The sequence below is a fragment of the Phyllopteryx taeniolatus genome, chromosome 4, assembly GCF_024500385.1.
Source record: "Phyllopteryx taeniolatus isolate TA_2022b chromosome 4, UOR_Ptae_1.2, whole genome shotgun sequence".
Lineage (NCBI taxonomy): Eukaryota > Metazoa > Chordata > Actinopteri > Syngnathiformes > Syngnathidae > Phyllopteryx > Phyllopteryx taeniolatus.
In genome coordinates, this window is record NC_084505.1 from 32,194,212 (window position 1) to 32,217,132 (window position 22,921).

General features: G+C 43.7%; 2 protein-coding genes across 3 annotated transcripts in view; one reads left to right on the forward strand and one right to left on the reverse strand.

Moving 5' to 3' along the window:
* The window catches only part of mxd4 (MAX dimerization protein 4), a 30,608-nt gene extending 21,618 nt beyond the window's left edge, over window positions 1-8,990 (forward strand). For both annotated transcript variants that reach the window (XM_061771787.1, XM_061771786.1), the window contains 2 exons: window positions 697-859; window positions 2,399-8,990. In XM_061771787.1, the coding sequence (XP_061627771.1) occupies window positions 697-859; window positions 2,399-2,601 (366 nt within the window). In that variant the 3' untranslated portion in view covers window positions 2,602-8,990. The remainder of the gene's footprint in view (window positions 1-696; window positions 860-2,398) is intronic.
* Window positions 8,991-13,254: 4,264 nt separating this feature from the next.
* LOC133477239 (PRELI domain-containing protein 1, mitochondrial-like) lies at window positions 13,255-22,893 on the reverse strand. Its single transcript, XM_061771791.1, has 6 exons — window positions 22,431-22,893; window positions 20,149-20,346; window positions 19,848-20,073; window positions 17,891-18,004; window positions 17,570-17,648; window positions 13,255-14,117 (listed from the first exon to the last, which is right to left on the reverse strand). The coding sequence occupies exons 2-6, from the start codon at window positions 20,238-20,240 to the stop codon at window positions 14,005-14,007; spliced, it is 624 nt and encodes a 207-aa protein (XP_061627775.1). The 5' UTR covers window positions 20,241-20,346; window positions 22,431-22,893; the 3' UTR covers window positions 13,255-14,004.
* Window positions 22,894-22,921: the final 28 nt, after the last annotated feature.

A 22,921-nucleotide genomic window follows, 5' to 3' on the forward strand; every position in this document is an offset into this window, starting at 1 on the left:
GATGAAGAGAAAGCGTTTGTTCTGTTTACCCGCAGCAGAAGCAGCAGTGGCGTGTGGTCGGGGGAAAATCCAGTTTTAACCCTTCATTTCCTGTTTATTATGCATGCCGTCTATGTGTAAACATTATACCCAGACTATTGCCGTTGTGTCGTCTGACCTCGAAAGAGCCTTCTTAGTGAGAAAATGCTCTTTAATCCACCACCCAAAAAAAACAATAACACATTCAAATACAAACACGATCCAATCCCACGCTGAGGCAAAGCACAGTAAATTTATTTTTTTATGCTTGGTCATTTGGCCACTTCCTTCTTCAATGTTGAAATGCGCTTGTTAAATAGATTCTTTTGTAACTTGGCCTGGTTGACGTAAAAACAAAACTGATTTGATTGCGTTTCAGTTTTGGGTAGCTTTTAAATGGTGATTACAAAAATAGCCTGAATATCGTCTGTCACGATCTTCAACTGACAGGTCATCGGCTTATGGGATGAGTGGGACAAATCGACTGGTATCAATCTTTTTGTACGGAACGAGTAACTGTTGTGTAGTCGCTACCTTACTTTGAACATTACATGTTTGAATTGATTCTCTAGCTCCAGGAAATGTTGCGCACATTTCTCATGCAAACTTAAGTTTAGCTTGGACCCAAGTCACCCAACATCTATTGATTTAGTGGCCTTTGTCGGTGTATGTTTGCAGAAGCTGGAAGAGCAGGACAGGAAGGCTTTAAACATGAAGGAGCAGCTGCAGAGAGAGCACCGCTACCTCAAACGTCGCCTCGAGCAGCTCTCTGTGTCTGGATCTGTGGAGCGCATCCGCACTGACAGCATGGGCTCCACCATCTCCTCCGACTCTGAGCAAGGTACGGCGACTTGGGGTATATACCTGCATACCTAATATATAAACAGTTGAACAGGCTTTTGAGAGCAGTGTTGGTTGGAAATCCAGGCCAAGGGTGGTCTGAGCCTGACCTCCATATGTCAGTCATGACCTACAGGTGCCTGAAACACATGTTGACAACATATCTGTTGGTTCCAGCACCTCAGTTGCATTCCTCTTGCCTAGTCTCTGACCTGTGGACCTCACAACCTAAGTGGAAAGTGACTCGGTAATTAGCCTCGACCTTGTCCTCAGGTGATGTTAAAGGTTTACCACTTGGCAGTACGCCCCCCCCCCACCCCCCATAAAACAAAAAATCTGTCTTTCTGGTTTAAGATTTTCGCTGCGGGGGAATCTTTACTGGCACGAGCAGGCGTGCTGTACTGTAGAAGTGATAGATCTTGACTAAGAGATCTCTGTATGTTGAGGAGGAGTTTAGTTTAGCCTGGGTTATTAGTGGAAGAGTCTTTGCTACGTGGATTTAAAAAAAAAATCAAAAATCAAATAATCTATAAGCCATTTATTTTGAAGTGTAAAGATGTAAAACTAGTGAATTGAGATCATAATCGGCTTCATATTAACGATTTAAACCACAGGTGTCAAACTGGTGGTCCGGGGGCCAGATCCGGCCCGCCACATCATTTTATATGGCCCGCGAAAGTAAATCAAAATTGCTAATTGTGTTCCAGTGTAATAATGTTGAGATATTGCAATTCTTACCAATTGTTTCCAATCCTGCTTTGAAAAAAATGTAGTTGTTAAAAACATGTTTTTATAGGTTTCTGATTTTACTAGTTATTCATCAATTTGTTGTGAATATCGCATTATATGACGTTGTAATTCCTTCATATGGGTTCACAGTCATAACGGCCCTCCGAGGGAAGTCATAACTATGACGTGGCCTGTGACAAAAAGGAGTTTGACACCCCTGGTTTAAACTTTTAATATAGACAATTATGGACCTTTTTCGGTAATCTCCAATAGGGGATTATTCTATATACAGCATGATGAAAACAGTGCTTGGACATACAGGACCTTAAGTCAGTACATCTTGGTTTGTTGATTAAACCAAGTAGTCCTAAAAATCCTTTCACTGTCCATCCATCCATCCATCCATTTTCTGAGCCGCTTCTCCTCACTAGGGTCGCGGGCGTGCTGGAGCCTATCCCAGCTGTCATCGGGCATGAGGCGGGGTACACCCTGAACTGGTTGCCAGCCAATCGCAGGGCACATAGGAACAAACAACTATTCGCACTCACAGTCATGCCTACGGGCAATTTAGAGTCTCCAATTCATGCATGTTTTTTGGGATGTGGGAGGAAACCGGAGTGCCCGGAGAAAACCCACGCAGGCACGGGGAGAACATGCAAACTCCACACAGGCGGGGACGGGGATTGAACCCCGCACCTCAGAACTGTGAGGCTGACGCTCTAACCAGTCGGCCACCGTGCCGCCCCTTTCACTGTAGGGATGGAATTAAAGAGTTTGTCCTCTTTGGGTTTTTTTGTGTCTGTGTATGCAGAGGTGGACATCGAGGGTATGGACTTTACCCCTGTCGAGGTAGACAGCGTGGGGAGCATCAGCGACCCCGAGGGAGAGGAGGTGGAGGACGAAGAGGAGGAGGAGGAGGAGGAGGAGGAGGACCACTACAGCCTCCAGAGCAGCTCCAGCGACACCAGCTACACGGCCCCACATTCCCACAGACTGCAGCCACACCACTGTTAGACTTACCGTGGCCAGTCGATCCAGTTTCTTCAACCCACCTGACCCCCAACCCCCGCCCCCGACCGACCTCCAGACCGCCACCACGACTGCGTGCACCCACGACCCACGTCCGAGCAGTCCACAAAGGCGCTAACCAGATGAATGCCACTCAAGCCTTTGGAAGCCCTGACCCCACCTCAACCTGTTCTCTCTTGTACCAACCAACCAGCCAGTCACTCAACCAACCAACCAACCAACTAGTGATCCTACCAACCAACCCACCAATAAAAAAGCAACAACCAACCAACCCACCAATAAAAAAACAAGGACCCACCAACCAACCAGCCCCTTAGCCAGTGTAGCTGCAGGCTCACAGACAGCAGTGGGGGACTTTTGTGGTGAGATGGATAGCTTTAACTTGTTAATCAGGATTTGGGAATCTGTGCGTATGTGTGCGCGTATGTGTTTGTATGTGTGCGTCAGACGATAACACAACAAAAAGCTCTGTGTGTCATCGCCACGTGGCAATAACACAAAGACAAAGGCCTTAAAGTATGCACATCACCTCCGTCAGTTTCCGCAGTCCGTACACAACTTCAGGACCTCATTAGCCTGCCGCACCACACAGGACAAGCAAAATAGGCAGCGAAGCTCAATCCAGCGCCAGATTCAGGAAACATTTGAGTTTAGCACCAGAGAGGTGAAGAAGAACCAGTTAGCCTGGTTCTCCAATGTAACGACAGCACCTTAACAAGCCTCTAAAGTGTCATTTCATTTGTACAATTCACTCGTATTTATTGTCATAACAGAAGCTACAATTGTGTTCAGAATAATAGCACTGTGTTTAAAAGAAAAAGTAAGTAAAGCTTAAATCCTTGTACTGTATAAGGGGTCATTGGACCCCCTTTATATCATAACAGTTTGTCCGATTCTGGATTGTATGCTGTTTTCGGAGGTACTGGGGGCCGGCGCCGATGTAACCTGATTATGGATAATTATGGAAAACATTTGTATGAAAAGCACTTCTAGGCTACACATATACAACATTCAAATGAAAAACAGTAAGTACGGCGCTAACTGAGTTTTCTTCCCCCTCCGGGTTAAACTAGTTCATTTTATATGTGTTAATTTATATACAGTATATTTCCATACACTAAAATGCACTGGGAACACTGCACATTCTATTTAAAACATTAAACATCAAATGAAAACGATCTAATTTGTTATTCCTTTCGAGAAAGTGAAGGAAACTCCTTTTGGGGGGGGGGGGAAAAATTAACTTTCGGAATTTTTCTTTACAAAACACAACTGCTTCACATCTGTGTTGCATGGAGTGGACCCACTTTAACATTCTGCTACTATCCTGAACACAGCTGTCGTACACAGATCGTTACCCTCATAGCATAATTGGCTAAGTCGTTTTTGAACATTTTAGCAAAACATGGAAACAGTTTTTTAGTAAGCACATTGGTATTTTTTTTATTGATATTGTGACAGTAACTTGAAAATGACTTGGGGAAATGATGTTATCAGGCCTAATGAAATCCTCTAGCGTTTTGAAAAAGCCACATTCGGCCTGCTTCTCGCCATTTTCAGTCTTCGCGCTACAAGAAGCTAGTCTGAGGCTCGGCTCATCCTCTCCGAGTCAACCGGTGGCACTGAATTTCAGGCATTCGGGGGACAAAAACAAGCCGGAAGAGTCACAGAGCTGCCGCAGAGCACACTAGCAATTGGATTATGTATCGTTCCAATTTGTCAATTTTGTTTTTTTTGGGGGGGGGGGGGTTGGGTTGCCTCACCACTACTCCACACTACTGACCACTACACTATAACACCCTATGGTGTGGATGGACTACTATGGCCTTTTCGCAACTCTATTGTCTCAGTAGCGAAGCGATGTAGCAGAGCATGCAGGAGGAGGGTGCTTCCTCCGAGTGTTTCAAATGGTTCTGGTTGGACCACATTTTTTATTTTTTTATTTTAAAATGCCAAATATGGTTACCAAATGGCAGAATCGGCATTCATCTGCAGCAGCTCTGTCACCTTTGAGATTATTATTATTTTATTTTTTTCAACGCTGTTCAACAGTCATTCCTATTTTGTAAGAACAACATTAGAAATAATCTCTGCCCAAACCTTCTTTAAGGTTACAAACGACGGTCACTGTTGACGGAGGAGGCACTTCTGTCGGCCACTTCAGGCGACATCTTTGCGAAAATAGGTGCATCATGTTAGGCCTTGTAAAAAAAACTAACAAAAAAATGTATATATGAAAGGCTCAAAATATGTCAAACCCACACACAAAAAAAAATCGCTATATTTGCCAGTGTAGTCTATTTCTCGCCTTATAGTTTGTATTGTATTTTCCTACATGTGCTCTTTTAAAAAAAAGACAAAAAAGTAAGTATATAGATAATATAGATGTATATTTCTTTGTGTATACATACAGTATATACATTTTTTTTGTATATATAATATGCAAAACTGACTATGTATGGATGTATACACAAATACAATACAAAAGCCTTTATAGAGAAAATAATGCTGTCCAAGTGGTATTAATTGGTTAACTGGCCCCAAAATTGCAATAACATTATGACATGACATTATTTTAATTCTATTTCTCCGAATTGTCCTTCTTTATCAGTCATAATAATCAGACCGTTCTGGTAAAATCACGTTCTGTACAATTGTAATTGTCTTTTTATGATTATTACTTTTTACAAATTTAAGATAAAATATTTTCTCTTAAAATTAAGAATTACCTCTTGTCATATTACAAGAAAATTCACAAGAAATTATGACATCTTTTAAATATTGAAATTTCACATAAAATTGCGACTTTTTTCTTGTCATTTTCTAACATTTCCCCCTCATAATTGTCCTAATGTTCTCATAAAATTAAAATGGTTTATAGAAAAAATGCGACTTAATTCACATAAAATATGACTTTTTCCTCTTTATTAATGTAAATATATTTTTAAATGCCTTTCTTGCAAAATTACAACTCCCATGTTGTATCATCACTATTCTTTTCTCGTAAAATTCCCTTTTTTTTCTCGAAACGGACTTTAAAACATATTTTTACCATAATTGTTTTTTTTTCTTTTTTTCTCATTTCTTCTCATCATTTTTTCCCTCCAAAAATGCTGTCTTTTTCTTTTATTATTACAACTCTTTAGTTGTTGTAATACTCCTATTTTCTTCTAAAAAAAAATATTCTTTTGTCAGAAAAAAAAAAAAATAATTTTTCTTCTCATATCAGATTTTTGTAGCACAGTAAATAAAATACCACTCGAGACAGAGCGTTGTATTCTCTGTAAACGCTGACTAGTGGATGCAGTGTCGTTAGATTGTGCAGGTGTACCTAATGTAGTGGCCGCTGAGTGTCTGTATAGATTTCTATAGAAATGGAAAGATGGCTCCATGTAAAGCGAGAGACTTGTGGAAGGGAGTACGGGGGGCAGACTTTACTGCTGCGTTCTGTGCCCCGGTGAGCCGCCCAGCCCTGACCCCGCCCCCAAAGCCCGGTTCCCCGCTCAGGTTGCCCCGCCCACCTGCCCTCTCACCCACCCACTCGAAACATTAACCAAAAACACTTCCAACCAGCAGGGGGCGTGCCAGGAGAGGTCCGCGCACCTCCCCTCCTCCAACCCTTTGGCGCCCCGCCTCCCTTCGGCCCGACTACACTGGTAACGCCCCACGGCAGCTTCTAGTCACCCCCCGCGCCCCCCCAAAAAGGTCACTACCGGGGGCTGGAACCTTTTAGGCTTGAAGCTTGTTTATTATTTTTGTTCTTTTGCTGTTGTTGTTTTCAATGACTTGTGTTGGTCGAGCGGGCGCGGCCGGGGGAGGAGCGATTTTCAAGAAAAATTGACCCGATGGCAGCTTTGCGGTATAGATCGTCTCCCAAACGTCCCGGCCGGGCCTCGGCCTCGCCAACAGTGTTTTTTTTTCCTTTCTTTGTTTGTTTCTTTGTTTGTTTGTTTCCATGGTGACACAGCAATAAGACCATCGTGTGCTTTTTTTCTGAGGGAGGCCAGGGTTTTTTTTTTTTCTTCTCTCTTTTCATTTGAATTTGGAAGACAAGCAGGTGTTTTTGTTTTTTTGACTCTGTGGTGCGCTTAATGGTGACCAACTCTTGACGACCTCCTATCTGCACTCTCTTCAAACACTGCAGGAGGGCCAAGAAAAAAATGGAGATTTAAACGAAACAAAAAAAAAAGCTGTTTTTTTTGTTGTTGTTTTTTTTAATTATTTTGTCGTCATTGACAGTTTACATTCATGTCGAGCATTTGAACGTGACCGTAGCGTTCATTTCAGTCTGTTGGTTAGAAAAGTTTGGTAGCGTATTGCTGCCACACACGCACACACAAAGGCTCAGTATCACGTAATTACGTGAAAAGTTTATTCTTATAACCCGTACCCCCCCAAAAAACAGAAACAAAAGATATATTTTTAAAAATAATGGACACAAACGAAGGCTGCCGAAAATAAAAAGTAGTCCCAAATCTGATGTGTCACTGCAGTGTCAACGGGAGTTTCCAGTTGTGTCTTTGATATGGACCAACGTCACCCGTCTCTGGGGACTCCCTTCATATTTTCACGTTAAAGCAAGAGAAATGATAAATAAATTAGCCTAATATTGCCTCCTAATTTTTGAACATTTCCAGAAAAATAAGAACAAAATTCAACACACAAGAGGAGGGTATTTGTGTGTGTGTGCGTGGCAGCAATACGCTTTGATTTAAAAAAATGTTTTTTAAAAATAAAGCATACTAATGGCATGAAAGATGATCTCTTGCACAGAACCTCCCTGTAGGAATGAGGACGGAGCAAGCGGAAGAGATAATAAAATATGTTGGAGGAATAGGTTGTGATGATATCACAATTATAATATTACGAGCGGAAAAAAATCTGAATTTTGGGACTTTTGATAATTAAAAAAAAAAAGTGTCTATTGCAAAATAAAATTGTGAATTTTGAAGAAAAACCCGTAAAGGAATGACAATGTCACGTTTTCAAAAAATGTTATTTTTTTCCCACCCTAAAAAATAGGATTTCATAATGATTTAAAAAAAAAAAAAAAAACTATTAAAACTTTATTTGTAATTGTTTTCTTGTAAAATCACAGTAAAATTATGAATTTCCTCCTGTATTATGACAACCTTTTTCCTCCTAAATTTCTGACAATTCTTCTAAAATGATCCTTTCTTTCTTGCAATATCCAGCTTTTTTAATCATTCTAATATTTTTTTGTGTGAAATGCCCATTTTTCTTGTAATATTTTTTCTCATACATCTAAAACTTTATTTTCATTTTATTTTTTTTTCTTGTAAATGACGTCATAAAATTAATACAGTACTTTGTGCCCTGTTAAAGAAATCTAACATTGCTTTTTTTTTTCTTGTAAAATAAAAACACCTAATTATTATTTTTGTAAAAGTATGACCTTGTACTTGTAAAATGTCACATTTCTCACCATAGTACAACTTATTTTGGATATTAAATTTTTATTCCCCCCTTGGCAAAACTTCACTTTTATGCCTGGAAAAAAAGAGTTATAGTACCACAAATTTACTATTTTAATCTGGAAGATTATTATAATTTTTTTGGGTAGTCTTTTCAGTGTGGCCCTAACAGCTCTTGGTAAATTTGAGTGGCTGACATTGTAGTTTTTATGCAGACATGGAAGAACCTTTTTAATCACGTGCCTTGTGAAAAATGTATTTTCTTAAATAATAATGTAAAAAAAAAAAAAAAAAAGAGTAGAGATTATGTATGTAATAATCAGCGACTGCTTATCCACTGTATCTGCTCTTTGTGCAAATTGAAGGTTTTGATGGCTGGTGTGGCGCAAGCCGTTGCACAGTGATTGAACTCAGAACACTGTGACCATGATGATGATAATGATGATGATGATGATGATGATGATGACGATGTGCATCATGGGTGCTTGTCAAGTCAATATTCCTGCCAAATACAAAAGTCACTTTTGAGCACCTTTACCATACCGGATAACTCTTCAAATGTTTGTAATTCAGCGTAGCTTTAAGTAGGTCAACCCTTCTAATAGATTGAAATTAAATATGAATATAGAGAGTATATTAAAGGACACTCAAGAGGAGATGGGAGTGTATAGACGGCTTGTAGGGGGAGCGTTCTGTGCCAGAGACCTGTGAATATGTTCTTGTTAGCAGATGTGTATTATGCGTTCACGAGATGTTATAAAAGTTGTTTTTTTGTGTGCGTGAGTGTATGCGCAAGTGGGTGCGAGTGAGTGTGTGTGTATGTGCGTGTGTGTGTGTGTGTGTGCGGTGCACGCGTACCTGGTGCTGGCTACATTTCAGCAAACACTTGAAGGTATTGTGTACTCTCATTGTAATGATTAAAATGTTTTATACTTATAACGTTGTCTCAGCTTCCTTATTGGCTCGGTGGAAATGAGAGCCGCAGGACAGGTATGCAACAGATATGTAGTCACATCATTAATAATAATTAAAAAAAAAGTGCAAAATAATGTAATGTATGCCAATTTTTCTGAAATGTACAAAATACCCCCACTGGAAGCCGTCGCCTTATCGTGGTGTTCCTCGGGGAGTCCTGTAGGGGGTGCTTCGAGAGTATGGGGTACCGAACCAGCTGATACTGTCATGAACATGGTTATGGCGACGGCGAGGAACGCAAGGCAAGAACATGGTGGACCCAATTGCAGGGAAGCAGGGAGGCAAGGCAGGAGTGCGGGAATCTCAAAATAATAATATTTAATCACAATGATAAAACAACAGGCGACTATGACAAAAACAACTGGCGACTATGACAAAAACAACTGGCGACTATGACAAAAACAACTGGCGACTATGACATGGCAAGACATGTGATAACGACAATGAACCGACGAGAACTGAAAGAAACCAGGGAACTAAATACAAACAAATTGACGAGACAACGAGGAACACCTGGACAAGACGAGTGGCTAGAGAGAGCTGATTGGTCAACACAAAGTAGACGAGAACAGGTGGACACAACAACCTAATGAGCACACGACAAACATGGAACACAGGAAAACATGGAACAAAACTAAACAACCCAAACCAAAACACAGACCATGACAGTACCCCCCCTCTAAAGGAACGGATCCCAGACGTTCCCCAAACAACAACCAAAAAGTCACCAACCCAGGGTGGGCGGAAGGGGGCCTGGAGGAGGGTACAGAGTCCACCCCTCAGGTCAGTCTGGTGGCCATCCAGGCCACCCGAGGTGAGGTGCTTGGCTGAGCGGGTCAGGAGGTCGTCCAGGACGCCAAGCACCAGGGTCTTTACAGGGCCATTCAGGCGGACGGCCACGGTGCCGAACCCAATGGTAATGCAGGGGCCAGGCAATAGGGTTGGGTGGCGGCCGCTGGACGAGCGCCGCCGGAGCGTGGTCGGGTGGCGGCCGCTGGACGAGCGCCGCCAGAGCGTGGTCGGGTGGCGGCCGCTGGACGAGCGCCGCCGGAGCAAGGACGGGTGGCGGCCGCTGGACGAGCGCCGCCGGAGCAAGGACGGGTGGCGGCCGCTGGACGAGCGCCGCCGGAGCAAGGACGGGTGGCGGCCGCTGGACGAGCGCCGCCGGAGCAAGGACGGGTGGCGGCCGCTGGACGAGCGCCGCCGGAGCAAGGACGGGTGGCGGCCGCTGGACGAGCGCCGCCGGAGCAAGGATGGGTGGCGGCCGCTGGACGAGCGCCGTTGGAGTAGGGTCAGGTGGCGGCCGCTGGACGAGCGCCGCCGGAGCAAGGACGGGTGGCGGCCGCTGGACGAGCGCCGCCGGAGCAGGCTCAGGTGGCGGCCGCTGGACGAGCGCCGCCGGAGCAAGGACGGGTGGCGGCCGCTGGACGAGCGCCGCCGGAGCAAGGACGGGTGGCGGCCGCTGGACGAGCGCCGCCATAGCAGGGTCAGGTGGCGGCCGCTGGACGAGCGGCGCCGGAACATGGTCGGATGGCGGCCGCTGGACGAGCCCCGCCGGAGCAAGGACGGGTGGCGGCTGCTGGACGAGCGCCGCCGGAGCAAGGACGGGTGGCGGCCGCTGGACGAGCGCCGTTGGAGCAGGGTCAGGTGGCGGCCGCTGGACGAGCGCCGCCGGAGTAGGGTCAGGTGGCGGCCGCTGGACGAGCGCCGCCGGAGCAAGGACGGGTGGCGGCCGCTGGACGAGCGCCGTTGGAGCAAGGACGGGTGGCGGCCGCTGGACGAGCGCCGCCGGAGCAAGGACGGGTGGCGGCCGCTGGACGAGCGCCGCCGGTGCGGGAGCCTGGCGCAGCTGCCGAGGAGCCGGAACGGGACCCTGGCGCAGCTGCCGATTAGCCGGAACGGGAGCTGCAGTCGCTTCCTCAGCCTGCCGCCATTGAGGTATGGGAGTAGAGGGTACGGGAGTGGAAGAGTGCACAAGGTCTCGGGAAGGTGAACTAGGAAAAATGGCTGGTACTGAACATGGCTTGGGGGCAGGTTTGACTAGACGTGACTTAATTGGAGCCGTGGAACAACGTGTGGGAACAGGTGAAAAATCAAGTGATTTGTGAACAGGGGGGAAAAAACGAGGGGGCAAAATTTGACCTTTACTTGGGCGCCTCCGTTGGCCACCACGCGGCGGTCCCGGGTAGATGGCCAAACGGGTGCCCAAGAAAAGGTCAGAGGGAAAGGATTTGGACTCACTGGGGTTGGAAACGTGGAAACGTGACAAAAACTGACGAGGACGGGATAAACTAGGGAAGGAACCAGAAAAATCTAAATCTGTGTCAGAGTCAGAATCCGACAGGAGGTTAACTAAATCAGGGCCATCTTCACAATCAGAAAAATCTGAATCTAAAGAAACATGTGGATGTACAATAGTAGGGCATGGTGAATAGCTAGGACAAGTGGGGGGACCCGAGGAAAAGGACAGAAAAGACTGAATGATAGGGCTTACTGGAGGAGGGTAGGTATGGATGGCAGGCTGAGGACGGTGGGAGCCAGTTTGGTGGCGTCCAGGGTGACGCCATGTTCTTCCCGCTGGGTCCTGTTCTGGTCGGTTCATTCTGTCATGAACATGGTTATGGCGACGGCGAGGAACGCAAGGCAAGAACATGGTGGACCCAATTGCAGGGAAGCAGGGAGGCAAGGCAGGAGTGCGGGAATCTCAAAATAATAATATTTAATCACAATGATAAAACAACAGGCGACTATGACAAAAACAACTGGCGACTATGACAAAAACAACAGGCGACTATGACAAAAACAACTGGCGACTATGACAAAAACAACTGGCGACTATGACATGGCAAGACATGTGATAACGACAATGAACCGACGAGAACTGAAAGAAACCAGGGAACTAAATACAAACAAATTGACGAGACAACGAGGAACACCTGGACAAGACGAGTGGCTAGAGAGAGCCGATTGGTCAACACAAAGTAGACGAGAACAGGTGGACACAACAACCTAATGAGCACACGACAAACATGGAACACAGGAAAACATGGAACAAAACTAAACAACCCAAACCAAAACACAGACCATGACAGATACGGGCTGTTGGGTCCCTGTACGACCGGAGTCAGAGTTTGGTCTGATATCCGGCAGTAATTCGGACTTGTTCCCAGTGAGGGTTGGACTCCGCCAAGGGTGCCCTTTGTCACCGATTCTATTCAGAACTTTTCCGGACAGAATTTCAAGGCGCAGCCGAGGTGTAGAGCGGGTCCGATTTGGTGGCCTCAGTATTGCATCTCTGCTTTTTGCAGACGATGTGGTTCTGTTGGATACATCAAACCGTGATTTTCAAGTCTCACTGGAGCAGTTTGCAGCAGAGTGTGAGCAGCCGAAATTTGTTTCCTTCGCAGGGTGTCCGGGCTTTCCCATAGCCATAGGGTGAGAAGCTCGGTCATCCGGGAGGATCTCAGAGTAGAGCCGCTGCTCCTCCACATCGAGAGGAGCCAGATGAGGTGGCTGGGGCATCTGATTCGGATGCCTCCCGGACGCCTTCCTGGTGAGGTGTTCCGGGCACGTCCCACCGGGAGGAGACCCCGGGGACGACCCAGGACACGCTGGAGAGACTACGTCCTTCGGCTGGCCTGGGTGCGCCTCGGGATCCCCCCGGAAGAGCTGGATGAAGTGGCTGGGGAGAGGGTAGTCTGGGCGACCCTGCTAAAGCTAATGCCCCCGGGACCCGACCTCGGATAAGCGCGAGAAAATTGATGGATGGATGGATGTGCAAAATAATAAAACAATTACTGTATATGCAGTCATACGCCTTTGTTTTTCTTACATTTTCCGCAAAAATGATTTTTCAAGTTTTATGATTAACAATTCGACCTAAAATTATGACCTTTTTCTTGCAGTCTTCTTTTTTTCACATTCCTACTTTTTCATAAAAATTGCAGTTATATTCCTCGTAAGACTGATGGTCTAACAGCTACAGCTCATATTTTTATTCATACCCTCCCCCCCCCCCCACAACTGTACTGTCTCCCTCACAATACCTTTTTCGTGCCACACCCTTATTCTCCAAAAAAATCGCATCCATCCATACGGTACCGCAACTTTTTATTTTTATTTTCAGAGAGTGACACCTTATTCCTCATAGTATTACACATATTTTAGTTTTAAGTCCTTTGGCGGAACAGCATTTCTACTGAATGTGAACAAAATGAAAACGCAGCTGTTTGTCCATATGTATTTACATTTTATTCAATTTCTTGGTTCACAAGGAAAAATAGTTTATTTTTTCTGTCAAAGAAACACTTCAGAACAAAGTTGAAGACCTTTAGAGCTTATTTACCTCTCAAAAAATCGAACACATTCTAAACCTTTTACATCGATTTCGACCATTTTATTGAATTTCAGACCCCTTGAGAAGCCCAATTTAGATATCCCACTTTTATCATAGCTTGATAAACACCGTTGCGATCATTGATATGTTCCGTAGTTTCAGGTACTTACTCCAGATACCTCAATCAAGTCGCATGACACAATTGTGACTGTATATCATTTTTCACTGTTCCTTCTATAAATAGCACTCTAGCTGTGCACATCCACTCTCAGCAAGGGCGTTTCTTCCTTTACATGCACACACTAAGTCCTGGTTTTATTCCAGTTGACATTAAACATGAAGGGGTGTCTTTGAATTCAGGCATATGTAAACAATTAGTAAACGACATCGCGTGCAGGGTTAGTTGCAGTCGTTGCAAGCTTTCGAGATGTGTTTTTAAGACATTAAAGAGGGCAAAACTAGATCACAAAGTGGAAACAAATAATATGACAACCGATAAAACAAATAGTAGCTTATGATATGTTTTGAAATGAAGGTTGCAGCAGTGGCATGTGCTTCTGGTCAAAGTGTGCCAGGCCCCCTGAGACTCTTCAAAGTGGATGCCCGCCCTTGCACGATGACGAAGCGAAGTCCCGTGGTCCGTCAGACGTACTGCTGAGTGTTCGGCGTGGTAGAGGCCAGGCTCTTGGTGGCTGCTTTGGCCTTGTCGGAGGCCTCCTTCACCGAACCCCGGAGCAGCCGCTGGGCCGTCTGTCCTGCGCCCACACAAACGGACAAAACCAAAACACTGGATGTGACCTTAACACCAGTTTATTGAGACACGCTGCAATCTATTTGCGTCTGACCTGACTTGAACCCCGCCCCCCACCTCCTCCTCCTCCTCTACTACACATTGTAGAACATGCCAGTACAATGAGCTCATGAGTCACATTCAAAGGTTTCAACAAGGTTGTTTTTGCTGTTCATTTTTAGACCAACATACATGCTGGCACAGGGAGGCGAACGCCTTTCAACTCGTCACTCAAGTTACACAAATTCAATCAAAATGAGCATCGAGACTTGTCCGAGTCAGCGTGTAGAGTGGAGCTAGACAACATCTAGGCTAGCTGCTAGACCTCACCTAGAGTAGTTCCAGGCATCATCCAAGGTAGTACTATTGATAATATACTTTATAAAAACATACAGTAACGACATAAATAGAACTCAAGATTGAATGCTTGTTGTCACTTTGTATCAATTGAATGGCCATTGTGCTCCTGCCCATCTTGGCCACATGGGGGCAGTAAAGGACAGACAGATAGAGATACTGTCCGTGGACGTCTGTACAGTATACACATCTCAGCGCCTCTCAGAGGATAATGAAAATATGACTCAGTATAAGTGTAGTCAATGTCTAAATGTGTTGCTGCACTGTTTGTGTGTAAATCTCAGTTGCTTAAAGGGTTATATATGCATTTCCCATTATGGGCTAGAATTAGCATGAAGCTAGCGGTCTAATGGCTAAGCTATGTTTGTTTTTATTACACAACATGTAATTAGCCTTGTTTTAAGTTTAGGGTGACAGTAAACTTCAACTGGAATTGGCATGAAACAGCTTGATGTCTCTTCTCCTAAAATTAATTGTTCACTATTTGTCAAAGTGCTGCTTATTGTAAGGTCAGTTGAGTTCACTGCCACTGCGCTTTCAAATCTAAGAAAAAAAATGAGAACAAAAAAAGGCCAAATGATGGCTCCGATCTCGAAAAACTAAAGCTAAAACTACACTCATATGTAAAGGCACCATAGTATTTAGTGCTGAATTGTATTTACTGACATTGGTTTTCTGTAGTGTTCCTGAGCCCTTGTGGTGATATCCTTTACACATCGATGTCGGTTTTTGATGCAGTGCCGCCTGAGGGATCGAAGGTCACGGGCAATCAATGTTGGTTTTTTCTCTGAACCTTTTGATGATATTATGGACCGTAGATAATGAAATCCCTAAATTCCTTGCAAGTGTACGTTGAGGAACATTGTCCTTAAACTGTTCGACTATTTTCCCACGCACTTGTTCACAAAGAGGTGAACCTCACCCCATCTTTGCTTGTTAATGACTGAGCAATTCAGGGAAGCTCCTTTTCTACCCAATCATGGCACCCACCTGTTCCCACTTCGCCTGTTCACCTGTGGGATGTTCCAAACAGGTGTTTGATGAGCATTCCTCAACTTTCTCAGTCTTTTTTGCCACTTGTCCCAGCTTTTTTGGAACGCGTTGCAGCCATAACATTCTAATTAAATGACTATTTGCTAAAAACAATCAAGTTGATCAGTTTGAACATTAAATATCTTGTCTTTGTAGTGTATTCAATTAAATATAGGTTGAATATGATTTCCAAATCATTGTATTTTGTTTTTATTTATGTTTAACACAACGTCCCAACTTCATTGCAATTGGGGTTGTATATCAATTCCATAAAACGTTGAAAATGTCAGTTCTTGAAAATGTGCATTTTTGCCTTCGTTTCTCACACGCTACAGTTGAGACACACTGTAAATTGACAACTTGATTAAGTTGTTCTGCCGTCACGTTTTGGGAACGTGTTGCAGCCAGAAAATTCGAAGTTCATGATTATTTGCTAAAAACAATAAAGTTGATCAGTTTGAACATTAAATATCTTGTCTTTGTAGTTTATTCAATTACATATAGGTTGAACATGATTTGCAAATCATTGTATTCTGTTTTTATTTGTTTAACACAATGTCCCAACTTCATTGGAATTGTATATTTCCATGCATATGAGGAACTGTTATTATATTTCACAGGGATACTTAATTGACTCTACATACTTTTTGTAGCACAGCATTATGTCTGCAACCCTGCAAACTTTCACACGCAACATCCTTCATACACTCAGATCAACCGCTGACTATTGAGAAATATTATCAAAACATTGAAGTTTGCTCCATCCTGGAAATGCTGTGTGAAACTACCTACTGTACTCACTACTACTAACTCTACACCTGGTGTAACTTCTCCACTTGTACACACGCACACCTCTGCTACATGTGAGCCCACTGGATGCCCGCAGGCCACAACGTGAGGTACACCTGCACCCTTCGATCATATCCAACACAAGAGCTTGTATTGTGGCGTCAACGTTCATGTAAAGGACAATTCGCCATGACGCCATGTTTTTGAGAGTGGCAAAAGCGCTAGTCTACTCAGCTAAGCATTCGCTTAACTAAACTTGCAGTGATGATGAAACCATATCTGGTGCCACAAGTTTTTGTCATCATTTCAACAATGTTTTTGACTCTCTTTGGCTGGATCTCTTCAGCTCAGCCAAAGTCACTCGTGTTCAGGCACCCAGAAGTATGAGAAAGCGGTTTAATTCCTAAAAAAATACATGTAATATTATAGTAAGCCACTGTAAATTTTTGGTATCATGCAGCGCTTGAACATTAATACTGCGCTTAATATCAAGACATCAAATCTAAAAGACGTCAATGGCAGTGAATGATTCAAAATGTATTCCACATTAAAGTTAAATAAAATTGTATTCAAACAAATACTTAAAAACAAACAGTTCTTAAAAAAAATAATGTACTGAACTTAATAGTTCAATACAACTGAAGCAGGGATTCATTTGTGCACCCATAGAGGGAGCCTGTGTACCACTAGTGCTCAGAATTGTTTTTTTTTCAAAGCTGGTGCAGGTCTACCAAATGCTGTGACCCGTGCTGCCGCTCACGTACTCACCAGGCCGCTCGGCCTGAGGCCGAAGTCTGAAGGTGGCGTCGATTGGGGCGGCGGTGGGACAGAATCACACGACAGTGGGACAGCGGTAACGCATCGGCAACACACACACAACACACTTTTCCAAAGCACACATATTGTTTTGTGTGCTGCTGCTTCTCATATTGAGTCACATCAGTCAATACATACTTTCTCCTTTCTTCTAATAACAATTTAGAGCATGACAAAAAAAACTGATATGCATTAAATGGAACTGCAGCCTAAATGATAACAGTATAACCTTCCTCAATCAAATCAATAACTTCTCAGAAGGTCCGTTCAGGATTGCAGCATCAAAACAATTTCATATAACTGCTGAGCTTTTGTGTGTGTGTTGTGGTCTCATCAAACAAGTGACTTTGACTGAACACAGCAGGAGCATTTCTTCCAGTTGTGTGTGTGGTTTATGAAGTGGATTTAGGGGCGTGTACCAACCTTGTAGGTTCGACAGCGCGTGTTCCAACCCTTTCATGGCTTTCACTTGGTTGCTTTTGAAGCGGGCCAATCCAAACTCCTGAGTGCAAAGGGAGGGGGGGAAAAAAAAACAGGAAAGGACTTTACATGAAGGACAGATGTGAAGAACACATCTTCCTGTTTTGAAGTTCTGAAAAATCTTCATGCACTGCGGAAAAACAACTGGCTTGGATTTTCTTGCACAATCCGCCTGAATGTGTGTAAACAATCAGAATAATGTGAGGAGCTTCACGCGCATCTTTATGAAAATGCCCTGAGAAAGGGAGAAAAAGACAGAGGCACCTGGATGGGTCTGGAGAAGCCGTAAATACCGGAGGAGATCCACGCCTCTCGTTTCAGCTGCGTGACGCCGGGCTGCTCGGCTGAGTCTCGGAAAACACATCGCTCCTCCACTGACTGCGCAGTGCACGCAGAAAAAGACAAGATCAACAAAGCACTTTTAAAAAGGCAACATCTTCTAATCTCTTGTTAGCAGCTTCAAAATCCTCTTTAACTTGTCACGAGGGGAACCCCATTTGCACTGTTGCCAAGGCGACCCCAGATCACCTTCTTTGTGTATAATCCAGCAGGCAAACCTGTCATATTGTATTCTTGTTCAAACCTTTTTTTTATAAAAAAACAAACAAACAAACAAACAAAACAAAAAACAGCTACAGTGGACCCCGACAATATATATGGTTATATCGCACAGCTCTATCCACAAGTGCACTTCGCATTTTCTTTGGTGAAAAACTACTATTTGTTTTCTTTTTGTTTTAACTACTAACATGCATTTTTCTTTCAAATTTATGAGGGATGGACTTTGATCCTTAGACTGCATATGTTGTCCCTGAGTGTATGGTTTAAATTTGGTGTACAGAATTTGAGACAGTATTATGCTAAATGGTTAGTAATCGCGGTTAGCATTAGTGCACTTTCCCATTCTTGCTCGATGTACAGCTTAAGCTGTTCAACAATCCGGGGTCTCTGTTGTCGTATTTTACGCTTCATAATGCGCCACACATTTTCAATGGGAGACAGGTCTGGACTGCAGGCAGGCCAGTCTAGTACCCACACTCTTTTACTACGAAGCCACGCTATTGTAACACGTGCAGAATGTGGTTTGGCATTGTCTTGGTGAAATAAGCAGGGGCGTCCATGAAAAAGACGTCGCTTGGATGCCAGCATATGTTTCTCCAAAACCTGTATGTACCTTTCAGCATTAATGCTGCCTTCACAGATGTGTAAGTTACCCATGCCATTGGCACTAACACAGTCCCATACCATCACAGATGCTGGCTTTTGAACTTTGCGTCCATAACAGTCTGGATGGTTCTTTTCCTCTTCGGTCCAGAGGGCACGACGTCCACGATTTCCCAAAACAATTTGAAATGTGGACTCGTCGGACCACAGAACACTTTTCCACTTTGCATCAGTCCATCTTAGATGAGCTCGGGCCCAGAGAAGCCGCCTGCGTTTCTGGGTGTTGTTGATCAATGGCTTTTGCTTTGCATAGTAGAGTTTCAAGTTGAAGTTGAAGTTTCAAGTTGCACTTAGTGATGTAGCGCAAAACTGTATTTACTGACATGTGGTAATATCGTTTACACATTGATGTCGGTTTTTGATGCAGTGCCGCCTGAGGGATCGAAGGTCACGGGCATTCATTCAATGCTCACGCACTTGTTCACAAAGAGGTGAACCTCGCCCCATCTTTGCTTGTGAATGAGTGAGCAATTCGTGGAAGCTCCTTTTATACCCAATCATGGCATCCACCTCTTCCCAATTAGCCTGTTCACCTGTGAGATGTTCCAAACAGGTGTTTGATGAGCATTCCTCAACTTTCTCAGTCTTTTTTGCCACCTGTCCCAGCTTTTTTGGAACGCGTTGCAGCCATAAAATTCTAATTGAATGACTATTTGCTAAAAACCATCAAGTTGATCAGTTTGAACATTAAATATCTTGTCTTTGTAGTGTAGTCAATTAAATATAGGTCGAATATGATTTCCAAATCATTGTATTTTGTTTTTATTTATGTTTAACACAACGTCCCAACTTCATTGCAATTGGGGTTGTATATCAATTCCATAAAACGTTGAAAATGTCAGTTCTTGAAAATGTGCATTTTTGCCTTCGTTTCTCACACGCTGCAGTTGAGACACACTGTAAATTGACAACTTGATTAAGTTGTTCTGCCGTCAAAATTTCTGCAAAAATATCACTGCAGCACTTTTGCGTTCGAAGCAAGAAAAGACATTCTCACCATGAGAGTGGTGTGGTTGAGGTTCCAGGTGTAGGTGGTCAGACTGCGGCCGACCGGGTCCACGATGGAGTCCTCGACAATGTAGACGGAGCGCGACATGCCGGCTGGGAAGAAGCGCTCGGCCCAGCGGGGCAGCCGGTTGGTCTTCATAAGCAGGCGTCTGGACAGGAGCCTGTGGTCCGCGGTCACCTCGCGGTACACGACGTCCTCCGTGAGAACGTGAGTGCTGGAAAAAAACACAATGACGCTTTGGCGCTTTAACGCTCACAAGTGATTTCAACACGACGCCGTCATGTGTTACCTGAACGGGTTAGGATAGCGCTGCCAAAACGCTGACACCACATGGTCCCAGGTGCTGTTGATGTCACTTTTGCTAGTAAAGTACTTGACCATTGTTCTGCTTTTGGTGGTCCGACTGATGAGCCAATGTGCAGTCACTTATTGTGACTACACAAAAATACCAACAGGATACTGACTCCATCCAAAGTCTGGTACGGTCCTGTAGAGGTGAAACGACGTAAATGGGACGTAATGTGGACAAGGTATCAGTATCGTGCCGATTCCGTCCTTATTTCAAGGTATCGGGTACACGTTAGGGCTTCTGATATCAGCTACAGATACTTAAAGCAACAGCAATGGAACATAGGTTGATCTCAACAAACACAGCCGTGGCGAAAAATAGTGACTGTGATGCTAATATTGTACGCTTTAGTGACACCTAAACAGCAGTTTCCTTTTGTACGCAGCAAAAACAACATTTAGGAATGGCTTTGATAGCAAAATCAGTACAGCAGTTTACATAATTGAAATTCACAGACAAGCAGTGTCAGAACCCTCCCGCAAACCACCCCATTGAAAAATATATTTTCCAAATATATACGTTAGTGGCACTAAACGGTTGGATTCCAGTTGACGAATATAAACGTCCACAGCAGTGTTGTATACACTGCTGAGTCTCTCGAGGGCCTGCCCACCCATAAAATTAAACAACCAAGTAGCTCGCTGACTATTTCTGAGAACTTTGCCAATTTGGCTAATTTACACATCACCCACCCAAGTGAGTTTCTCTAGCAATGATCTGACAGCTAGGCTGGGTGAAGAGCTGCCATTTATTATTATTATTTTAGTTATTTTATTTTTGGGGAGGGGGGTTCTAAACAGGCAGCACGGTGGGCGACTTGTTAGCACATCTGCCTAACAGTTCTGAGGACCGGGGTTTGAATACTGGCCCCGCCTGTGTGGAGTTTGCATGTTCTCCCCGTGCCTGGGTGGGTTTTTTTCACTCCGGTTTCCTCCCACATCCCAAAAACATGTGTGGTAGGTTGATTGAAGACTCTAAATTGCCCTTAGGTGTGAATGTGTGCGCGAATGGTTGTTTGTTTCTATGTGCCCTGCGATTGGCTGGCGACCAGTTCAGGGTGTACCCCGCCGCTCGCCCAAAGATAGCTGGGATAGGCTCCAGCACGCCTGCGACCCTTGTGAGGATAAAGCGGTGCAGAAAATGGATGGATGGATTTTGAAACAGGATTTTGTTTTGTTGTAAGCGCAGATTGGCATTCTTGTAATAAGTGGTAATACATGGATTTTCTCAGCGAAGTTGTTTATCTGGTGGAGATGTTGTCCGCTGCATGCACCACATTCACAGATCAACACACTAATTGACAAGTGTAGTGCTGACTCCATGAGTGAAAATGAAAATGCTTTGATTGTCTTTTGGGTTGCTATCTTTTTTTCCAAAGTTGTATTGGCCATTGGGCCAGCAGACCTACACATGGTAACTGACAACATGATGTACATTGTTTTTATATAAATATTGAACAACTGTACAGAATATATTTAAGACCGTTTGCAGGTTTCCAACCTTTATGTTAAGATCTAGTGGTGTGCCACCGCCATCCAGAAGAAGATAGAAAATAGATGGATGAATAGATCATAAGCCATGCATGACACTCTCGATAATGGATGGTAACATCATTTTATTTCAACCAGGCCATACCAATTTGTCCGATTAAATGTTCAAAAAAACTAACTAAACCTACCATAGCATTATATTAAGCTATTATTAATAAAAACATAGAAAATATGTTAAACATGGAGAATAAAGCTCATCATTTTATCTAAATAATGCATGATTGCTTTAAACGTGTAGAACATATTGATAGTTTTGTGGACACCTTTACATAAAGCTGATACATCAATAGCATTTGGTTTAATATTGAGTAAATAAGAGGGGGACGTTGTCAATTTGACAACACGTTAAAGTTGGTTTATTGGAAACGACATTTGTAAACAAGTTAGTGAAGTGAGAGGACGACAGTGTACAATATTGACGTGCCGCGTTGTTGGGCGAAATGTTGTTTCACTGACGTGCTAATGTTGCTAAAGCTAAGCCACATTCACAGAAGCACTCAAATTTGAAACGTTGTCGTTTAGTTGCCACACACATCTTGATTCTTGTCATTTTAAAAAAATGTCCCAATGGAACGAGGATGAATAAGTCAACGACAGCAGAAGCTGGCTGGCAAAATATGAGCAGGCAGAGGAGACGCCGCCGACATTTCATGAAGAAACGTGCGCATTTACCTATTATTTCCGCAAATATCCACGAACTGGGTGTCTTCTTGTTCAAGCGTCTTGTAGTTGGGATACTCACAAAAATGAGCCATTTTAAAGAATAGGCATCTATGTTACACCATTTGGAACATTAACGCCATCTTGTCACGGCGCCCAAGTGTGGAACTGCAAACATGGCTCCTGTCACGCGATACACCGAAACTACTTTTTTTTTTTTTTTTAAATAAACGTCAGACGTATATATGCACGGTCTTTTATTTGGGTGTAATCATTTTTATTTTGTCAAAAAAAAGTGTACACAGTACCTGGGGTGCCATTTATTGAGAGCGGCAAACCATATTTGGTACATGTACACATTCTGCACTAACTGTGTTCCGTATATGTGGGCCGCCCACATATACGGAACACAATTTCTACCATATTTTTCAATCAAAAATTGTAATTAGCCAAAATAAATTAACGATTTAACCAGGTGGGTAATTACTTTTCCCACACAGGAC